Consider the following 10,408-nt stretch of genomic DNA (forward strand, 5'->3'; position numbering starts at 1 on the left):
ATTTCTATAACTAATTCTTCGTTATTATATTTCAACAAATTATTTAAATTAAATTTGCAAAAACTGTAAATAATATTTGAAAATTCAAAAGTATGCAATTTTTCATCAGTGTTTTCTTATGACGTTATCACGTAAAATTATTCTCCGTAAACCGACTTTACAGACAACCCCTGTGAAAGACATTCCTAGCTGTGCTCATAGCTACAGCATGCTGCAAGTAATGTGGGTTGAGCTGTAGCACCCTTCGGAGTGTGTATATGCGTGCAGTGGCTGTTTGTCTTCAATTTATACTCCACTCATATAGATCCATACTGTTAGTTGATTCAAGTAGGTCTTTAATGGGCATTTAAATAATTAATAGCACTCTACATTAGATACCCTTCACCACAAGAAGAATTTTTGTATGCTCCACTGAATCAATAAAAATAGAAAGACTGAATTTTTTCCCCATTCAGGACAAAGGAAATACATTAATAGCTTTGTAGGTATTATTTTGCTAGCATAACCTAATCAGTCCAACCATTCACTATTGTTATAAATAGGGACCCGGAAATATTCGCGGGTTCAATGACCTCCAGGATGAACTCCATAGTTCTGCGTACACTTTGTCAAATGTCACCCACTCATTGGCTGCTGTCTTGTGAGACGTTCCAACGTAGCAGCCTGTGATTCGATAAAACTTTGGTTGGGTGTTTCTCATTGGCCCAGCGTCATCCAGGTGAGTTGTGAGCCAATAGCAGAGGCAGCACTGAGGTATAACTATTTGTATTTTAGCCTATCGCGAAATGAATTCGCGAATTTTTCCGGTCTCTATTATAAACACCCAACACAGCAATCACCTGCAGTATATAAAACAATGCGGTAATCTCATTTTTCTTTAAGTGAATTTCATTACTGACCATTACTTATGCATGCACAATCATTCGTTCCATAAATATCCACATATCATCATTAATTCAATGAAATATTTTGTAATACAAAGTTTGATAGTATTCAAAACCATCAAAATGATTAAACAATGATGACAAGATCATTTTCCTGCCTAATGCACATGGACTGTTAACAATGGAACAAATAAATTTTGAATACACAACTAAAACAATGAATTACAAGAAACGAAAAATGTGAAGAGATATTTGAAAACCTGAAACAGGGCAAGGTTCTTCATAATTAGAATGTAATAAACACATAAAAGTGATTACTGAACAATATTTTATGTATTTTATTAATAACAATTTTTACTGCTGATATTTGTTTACATATGTAGGTAACATTTAGTTTAAACATAAATCACAACATGATACTAATCGAACACTCCCATTTACGTGATACTGGAAAATAAAATGTCACTCAGGTAAAGAACTATTTCTATTTTATCATTGTCAAGAATAATTAAAGTAACTCAATAATACTCTTTAGGTAATATTACTATTTTTTATGCTTGAGCCACCCAATCAAAAGTTACCTGAATATTTTTAAAGTTAATTCTATTACTGTCAATGGTTGGTGACATATTTTCCACATTGCAGTTTCTGTGCATCTTAATGCTCATAACACAAAACAAATATTACAGTACAGTAGGTGCATAAAAGAAAGTCCTAGTTACAAAAATTAATAGTACATATCAATTGGAAGCATTATAGAGTTTTGGTTCAAGGTCACATTTAAAGAGTTACTAAAACAGTTTTAGATAAGCCAGTTTGTGATAACTGCTTTGTTGTTTTTTGCCTTTGCAGCGTGAAAGAACGGCTCTTATCCCAGTTAGTAGAGGGTAAACCTGTAAACTTTATTTGGCAGTTAGAATTTCTTTGTAGGAGTGTGGTTGAACATCAAAGTCTCTGACAGACCGTTGGATTGGCCGTGATGGTCGAGACGACAAGGCTCTTTTTCGCTGGCCTCCACGTTCACCTGACATAAGGCCATGCAAATTTTGCCTTTGGGGCTTTATAAAAGATTGTGTCTATGTTTCGCCGCTACCTAATGATTTTCCGGAGTTGAGACACAGAATCGAAGAGGCTACTGCTTCCATTACTCCGGACTTGCTAACCAAAATGTGGGAAGAATTGGAACTTAGTTTTGGTGTGTGCTGTGAAACTAAAAATGCAAATATAAAAAAAATCTGTAAGAAAAACTAGGTTAGTTTACCTTCAATTTGATGTATGATTTGTTTTAAATAGTTTAATAATGTTCGCAGGCTTTCACGTCCATTGTCTGAAGCAGCTTGGATTCTGGGTTGTAGTAGGTAACTGCTCCCTGATGATGGCGACTGCAATGTTGAACCGAAACGTCGGTGAATTATTCGCCAAGGACACGGTTACAACCCAGAAGCCAAGCTACTTAAACAGTCTAAATTAAACTGTTAAAATATGCCATTGAAACTGGGACAATTTTTTCTGGACAAGCTGTATTTCGGGAAATATGTCGAAGCGAAATGTTTCCGTCAAACTCTGGGGTCTCTTGCAATCATCACGATCTCTGCTGTGCGACACAATGGCGGCTTCAGGATGACTTTTCGGGAGGGGCTATTGCACAAAGAAAGGTCGTACATAGTTGCAAAAAATGAAAGAGGTCAGATATTGGCCTTGGAAAATTATTTACAAATTACAGGTTTCAAATACAGAACCTTAGTAGCTCCATGCAACTTTTTGATGAGATGAAAGTTTAACATGTGGAATTAAATGTTTAAGTGAACATGAAATATGCACTAGTCAATGAAGTTGGTCTCGGGAGGGGCTGTCCCCCCCCCCCCCCATGGCCCCCCTCCCGGGGTCTGCGCTGTGCGACAGGCCGGGCGGTGGGGTAGAGCGAGGTTGGCGGACGTGGGACGTGCCCGCAGGCCTGGGCGTGGGCTTCGCGACCACGAGCGGCTTCGTGGCGCTCAACCACTACTTCGTGAAGTACCGCGGCCAGGCGGTGGGGCTCTCCATGGCCGGCACCGCGGTGGGCTTCATGCTCATGCCCCAGCTGGTGCAGCTGGTGATCCGCGAGTACGGCTTCACGGGCTCCGTGCTGCTGCTGGGCGGGGTGTCGCTGCACTCCATCGTGGGCTCGCTGCTGCTGCAGCCAATCAAGTGGCACCTGCGGCCTGCCGGCGAGGTGACTGCCCTCTCCCTCCCTCCTTGTCTCCTTCCCCGCTCGGTGACAAGCACGTGTTCACTTGTAATACCCAACTAAGACATGACATTTAATGTAGAATTCTTTAAAATAATGTCAAACGTGATTGTGTCAGTGTATATGTGTGTGTGAGCGTGTGTGTGTGTTTTTGTATATATATGTGTGTGTGTATGTATGTGTATGTATATGTATATATATATGTATACATATATATGTTTGTGTGTGTGTGTGTCTATATATATATATATATATATATATATATATATATATATATATATATATATATATATATATATCAAACTTAAAATTTTACTGGTATAATAAAAGGTATTCCAGGTAGTTTATTATCATCTTTCAGTATTTACGTCTCTATTATGGTGTGTGCGCCTAGGGCGGCAGATTTGGGGACCGATTTTTTTTTTTTTTTGCTACCTCATAGAAATCAAAAAGATTTTTCCATAACGGTTTTCTGTTTTCTGATGTTTTACAGATAGAAGTCAGCAACAAATTTTGCTGATGACTTTCCCCTCTCCCTTGTCATTGCACGTTCCGTGAATCCGTGTAGCAAGCAAACTTCCATATTCTAGAGTAAAACAGCTAGTTTGCCGCCCCCCCCCCCCCCCCCACCAAACCAGTAATCGGCCTCTGCGCCCTCTGCCCACATGATTGAGCTTTGATTAGCTCAAAAAATATACCCAAAAATTATTTTACGTACAATTCAAACGGAATTGTTGGATTGTAAAAATAATCTAGGAAATGAAGATTGTAGAGGCAAGGGTGGCAAATATTTTACAGCCTGACTTCACGTAAGCTTTTGGTCATACGCCATCATTGCTTAGCTCATGTATGTCTGTTGTGCTGTTGTCTGTATGTTTTTGTGCTGTCTTCATATGCAGGTTTTTTTTTTCGTTCTGTTAGTCCATTTTTATTTTTTTTTTTGTTTGTTGACCATATTCCTGTTATGGAATATTATGTGGTGTTTATATCCTGTTGATATTTTTGCTTAATTTGTGTTTTTGTTTTTTGTGTTTTTTGTAGTTTTCTTCTACAGACATACATGAGCTTAGCAATGGCGTATGTCCAAAAGCTTACATCAAGTCATGCCAGGGGCGTAGCCAAGGGGAGGTTTTAGGGGTTCAAACCCCCCCCCCCCCCCCCCCCCCCCCCAGCACCAAATATTTAATTAATTTCTTATTCATCCGTCAAACAAATTTCATATTAAAATTAATAAAATTTTTACCATTACAATATTTAAATTTAAGAACCGAAAACTGCTAAAATAGCACTATTTTACACCTTAAAATCCCAATTTTCCCGGGGGAGGACCCCCGGACCTCCCGCTTTAACACCGGAGGGGGGGGGGGGGGGGGAGGGGGGGGGAGAGAGAGAGAGGCCATGCTTCTTAACACCCCCCCATACACAAATCTTGGCTACGCCACTGAGTCATGCACTCCCATTGCAGATATCTTTCAAAGATGATATTTCGCGGCCTGTACCTTGGAGATGTGCTGAGCCGCCGGTCGTGTGTCGCAGGAGGAAGGGAACGGGACGCCGGCTGAGGAGAAGCAGAAGGAGGCGCAGAAGCCCCTGCTGAGGCAGCCGAGGATCGAGGTGTCCCGGGCCGGCGACGACGCGGAGGCCCAGAGGGCGGGCGGCAAGCGGCCGCTCATGCCGCGCATCACCTCCACCGCCTCCCTGTCGGCCGTGCAGCTGCGGCGCAAGCAGTCCGTCATCTCCAACATGTCCAGCATGGACTTCACCGGCAGCTCCTTCCACATACACCCGGTGGGTGGCCCACCCGTCCCGCCCGTCCCGCCCGTCCGCACTTGGTTCACACGCCCGACAGCCCTGTCTTTCACGACGTGTCCGCTCGATAATCCTGCTCGTTTTATGTCTAACAATCCTACAGTTTTGCAGTAACTTCTTCCCAAACACGCTTCAAGACATTCGGAAAAATTTTTTTGAAGTGAAACTACTAATGCGACTTCCAACAAGGTTGCGTTAAACGTTTAATGCTCCTGGGGAGGGGCAATAGAAAGAGACAGAGCGAGAGTAAGGAACTAAGTAGAGAGTAAGAAAAAAATAAAGATCCTGACAGTTTGTAGTGTCGCCATATTTGTTTCAATTTTCAATACCCTTTTTGTATATTACAATTTAAATTGCAGAAGAAAATCATGTTTCATAGACACATAAATAGTGAGTGTGTATCATTTCTCTATGTCCACGAGGTCTCGGCACGTCAATTTTCTCCTTGGAGCGAACCCGTCCGCTTAATTAAATAAACAGCTTTTATTAATATGTTGCATTTTACAATAAAATGATTTGTAATAAATTGGTCTGAAACAGATGCTTTCACAATGATAGTTTCATCCCATTTTATAAAACATCTTGTCCCTACCGAGTGGTTCGTACATGTGTGTGCTGCTACTCAAACGTGCCGATGACCCTGGTGTGTCTGACCGAGGCCTGGCATGCCCACAGCCGGTGCACGACGACGAAGAGGGTCACTCCGGCGGCAAGAAGGCCCACGAGGCGGAGAGCTACTGGAAGCGCTTCGCCCACTTCATGGATCTGGACCTGCTCAAGGACCCGTCCTACCTCAACATCCTGTTCGGGCTGTCCACCTTCTACGTGGCCGAGCTCAACTTCAAGATGGTGGTGCCGTTCTTCTTCGCCAACCTCGGCTACAACAAGGTGGACACCGCCTTCTTCCTGTCCATGACGGCCATCGCGGACGTGATCGCGCGCGTCGTGCTGCCGCCCATCTGCGACCGTGTCAGCATCCGCCGCCGGACGCTGTTCATGGTGGCTGGGGTGTTCCTCGGCATCTCCAGGTCCGGTGGGTGCTCCATCCCTAGCCGCGTGGTCCGGTTCCCGCGGGACACACCCTCCAGCCAATAACATGCTCCTGTCGTATTAGCACATTTTAAATTATTAAACGATAGCAGCTCACTGTTTCTTTTATAAAGAATTTGTGTAGGTTAATGACTTTGCCTATTTGTTATTTATTTAATCAGCTAATATGTATATTTAAACATTTATCACGATACAAATGGAACTGAAATAAATCCACATATACGGAAATGAGTCGAAAACCTAATACATCAACCAAATCACTCGATACAATAGAAATAAAATGATTTGTAGCCAAATGTAATAAAATAAATAAGATGAAGTAATAAAACATCATCAAAAAAAACCTTTTATAGCGAATAAGTGTTCTTTAATAGAAATGAATTACATCTAGGTGAATAGTTTTTTAATTATGCTGAAACATTTTGATGTTGGTTGATGTTCTGAGCTCCATTACTGCTGGCTTCAGAAAGAACCAATAGCGAGACTCTAAGGTTCATCGTCCCTCAGATCTAAGCTGCCTCAGGTGCGGAGCGTTGTTTGAGCTCATCATGTTTGGAAGCATTGGTTCAATGACACCAGGTTTCTTATGTTTAGATGGATGTGGTGCTTAAACAGGTAAATAATCAAAATCGGTGGTTTAAGATTTTATATTTTCAGTTGCGATTCTCAATTCATGCCACCGGTGTCAGCAGGATAGTACTATTGTTTTTGCTCTTTGGTCAAATTGCAGCTCTGTTTCGACGCAGGGACGGGCGAAGCAGCGGTAACACCTCACACTCCATAGGACCTGGTCTGGTGGTCCTTTCTAAGTTTCTCATAGCCACTTCAGGAAGAGCATGCATGGTTCCTTCCAATAGGCCAGAGTTTCACAAACTGTGTTCTCCAGAGCCATTGGACAACACTTTCTCAGGGGCTCCATCCATGGCCTTTATAAAAATGAAAAAAAAAAAATGAAAGGTATCACTATTGAAAAAAAAACAATTAATTTTTTTTGTGATTATAATCTTACATTTCTGGATTGACAGTGTAACCAAATATTTTTCCGTCCACTGGAAGTGATTTAAATTTGAATGCCAAATTAGTGTGATGCACTGTTCACAGTCGCTACACGTTTCTTGGGGCCTCACAAGAAACGGTGGCTTCAAAAAGGGCTCTGCGGTTGGAAAAAACTACAGTCGGTTATTTTCTCGATATTCGTGGTCTGTGTTTACAAAGTAATGCCAACCCTATGCGTCTGAGGACATTCACGACCTTGTGTTCACGTGAGCTGGTCACAGATCCTTGTCTTTACTCTCCTAGCTGGCCCTTCCGGGTCATCCTTGCCACTGCGATTATTCCAACCCTTATCAGTAGAGACAAGATTGCATGATTTTATTTTTAGACCAAGTTCTTATTTATTAAAACAGGAGATTTCAGTGGTATTGTTTTTATTTTTATGAACTCTGTTTATTCATATTTTATTCATAAAGATAGCACCATTTTTAACAAATATGACCCTTACTTTTCAATGCTAACTACTTCCTTTACCAGAACAGCATCGTATTGACTGACACATGATCAAATTTTACAATTTATAATAAAAATGTAATAAGCATGTCAAACTACTGGGAACAATACAAATAAATCAGCAAGTATTTATGTATATATACATTTTTAACATGTACCAATGTCATTATATAAACAATTGGTTACTAATAACATTTTCAATAATATAAAAAACCAAATTTTTTCCCAATATATTTCGTACTACATACATTTTGCTACTAACTCCATTTAAATAATATACATTAATTTAATATATAAAAGGATTACATTTTTTAAAATCTGAGGTGAGTTTTGATTGAGTATGCTAATTATTTTCATTATTTTTGTTGAATTTCTGTGCTTCATGTTGCATTAACTTGCATCTCGGTGTCGCATGATGTAGTGATGTCGTTTTTCGGTTTCATCACAACTCACCGTACTTGTCGGTGATCCCGTCACCGCTGTGTCCCACCCCCTCCAAGACCCCGGACACCACTGACTGCGAGCGTGGGCGCAGGGTGTCCGCAAGGAAAAAATATTTCGTACCAACTTAGGCAAGAAAAAAGTACTAGATTTGAAAAAAAAAAGTACTAAATTGTTATTTTTTTATGGTTTTAACAATTTAGGAAGTTATTATGACATTGCAATGCTTAAACTTAAATATCACACCACACAAATATAAATTCCATAGTTTTTTTAAAAATAATTACGCTTAATAATAAAACATATCGGAGTTGTAATATTATTATATTAAAGATAAAAAAGTACTAGATCTGAGCGTAAATGTACTAGACCACTAAAAGTACTAGATCCAGTGGGAAAGTGCTAACTGTGGACCCCCTGCGCGGGCGTGGTGGTTGCAGCGCTGGCTGAGCAGACGAGCTACGTCTACCTGATGAGCTGGCTGGTGCTGAACGGCTTCCTGCGCGGGGCCACGCTCATCAACTTCACGCTCACCATCTCGGAGCACTGCAGCCTGGAGAAGCTGCCCGCCGCCTTCGGCCTGCACATGGTGGCCAAGGGCATCTTCATCCTGACCCTCGGCCCCGTCATAGGTCGGTCCCCAGGCCCACCACCTGCCGTACCGCGGGTGTCTTCCACGTGATAACGTCTTATGAATCGATGAATGCCGGCATGACTCATTGTCACGTTCCGCCTGAGCCGAGCGTGCAAGAACCGGCCAACCACCGTGCGAGAATATATTTCTATAATATCAAACAGGTTAAGGCGGGCTTTTTAACTAATTGCTCGTGATTATATTCAAACAAATTATTTAAATTAAATTTGCAAAAAAAAAAAACTGTAAATAATATTTGAAAATTAAAAAGTATGCAATTTTTTCATCAATGTTTCCTTATGACGTTATCACGTAAAATTTATCGTCTGTAAACCAACTTTACAGACAACCCCCCCCCCCCTCCCCCCCCCCTTTTTTTTAATAAGTACCACGGCGCTGCGGTTGGCATCCCACGCATCTGTCAGCAAACCAACAGACGCCATTGCGGGAACGTACGACCGTGTTTACGTTTGATTGTGAGTATTGAAAATGCCTCCGTCGATTGAGAATCCCACCGACTGACAAATACGCGCTGTGATTCGTTTTCTTAGCGCCTAAGATGTGACAGCGGGTGAAATTCTTCTTCGGATCAGTGAAGTGTGTGGAGAAAACATTCAGAGTCATACAGTTCATTGATCCGAAGATGTATTTCAGTAGCTCTCACGTCTTTAGCACTAAGTAAACGAATCACAGCGCATATTTCACAGTCGGCAGGGTTCTCGGTCGGTGGAGGCATTTTCAGTACTCACAGACAAATGTAAACACAGTCCAATGTTCCCGTAATGGCGTCTGTGGCTTGTCGACAGATGTAGGTTCACAGACAGTATGCGTAGAATGCTGATAGCAGTGTTGCGGCGGCCCAAATTCAAAATGGTACTTGCTTAAAAATCACATCTAGTAGTTGATCAATATTACAAGTGTCACTGAAGATGTGAAACCTTTAATGCCAGAACTATACTGTGTGCCACATATCTCGAGCTTTAGTTGTGTGTTAACCTCTGCTGGAGAGGCCATTCTCACAATCCGAACACAGGCAAATTATGTTTCAAATATTTTCATATAATTTCAAAATTAATTCCAAACTGTTACTTAGCAAAATACCTTCACTGGGGGTCGGCTCAAAAATCAGAGTAAAAAAGGTTAACCCAAAAGCTACGCTGTCGAATTGGGCCAGTAGAATTCAAAACATCATAAAATGATTTCCACTGGCAGTTTATTCTGCTGTCATAAACATACAGCTGTTCGTACTCGAAGCTTGTCAACTGTGTACTGAATTTATCATTCACAATTTTACCATTACCGGTGGACTTCCCCAATACGATTATAAAAATATGAAACACCAAAAAAATACTCCCAGCAATTTTCGTCTACAATTTTAGAAGTGGTAACAACCACGCAATTTGTCTGACACCAAGATGTTAAAATAATTTTGCATGAATAAATTTTGATACACCAATAACATCACTTGCCGAGTTGGTCTCTTTATTCCTTTTCTTGGCTATTATTCTAGGGATTTTCCTTTATAGTGATTGCTATGCTTTCTTGCATTTGTTTTTGGGACGCAATTCTTTTGCCAGGTATTTACTAAGAAACTTGGTTCGAGCTGTGAAAGGTCATTGCTACGAGCATTTGAATGTCCTTTACCGCTATTATGTACATAGTATGTATTTGGTTTATATCTTTTGATAAAATCTGAGACGAAAAATGCAGGGCCTAGAGAGCTAGCCTGATACGTAAATGTACAAGAGCAGCCCTCAAATAACAGCAACGAGAAGAAAGTGAAGTAACCAACACGGGATGGCTTTGAGGGGGCGGAGGGTTTATCTCCTAGTTAAACAGCAGGTCCAAAATGTTGGA

General features: G+C 41.1%; 1 protein-coding gene across 1 annotated transcript in view; it reads left to right on the forward strand.

The window, feature by feature from the left end:
• The window catches only part of LOC134532132 (monocarboxylate transporter 14), a 46,299-nt gene that overhangs the window by 31,287 nt on the left and 4,604 nt on the right, over positions 1–10,408 (forward strand). Inside the window, exons 5-8 of the mRNA XM_063368474.1 lie at positions 2,837–3,096; positions 4,648–4,899; positions 5,596–5,953; positions 8,358–8,549. Of these exons, the coding sequence (XP_063224544.1) occupies positions 2,837–3,096; positions 4,648–4,899; positions 5,596–5,953; positions 8,358–8,549 (1,062 nt within the window). The remainder of the gene's footprint in view (positions 1–2,836; positions 3,097–4,647; positions 4,900–5,595; positions 5,954–8,357; positions 8,550–10,408) is intronic.

Source organism: Bacillus rossius, chromosome 5, assembly GCF_032445375.1.
Source record: "Bacillus rossius redtenbacheri isolate Brsri chromosome 5, Brsri_v3, whole genome shotgun sequence".
Taxonomy (NCBI): Eukaryota; Metazoa; Arthropoda; class Insecta; order Phasmatodea; family Bacillidae; genus Bacillus; species Bacillus rossius.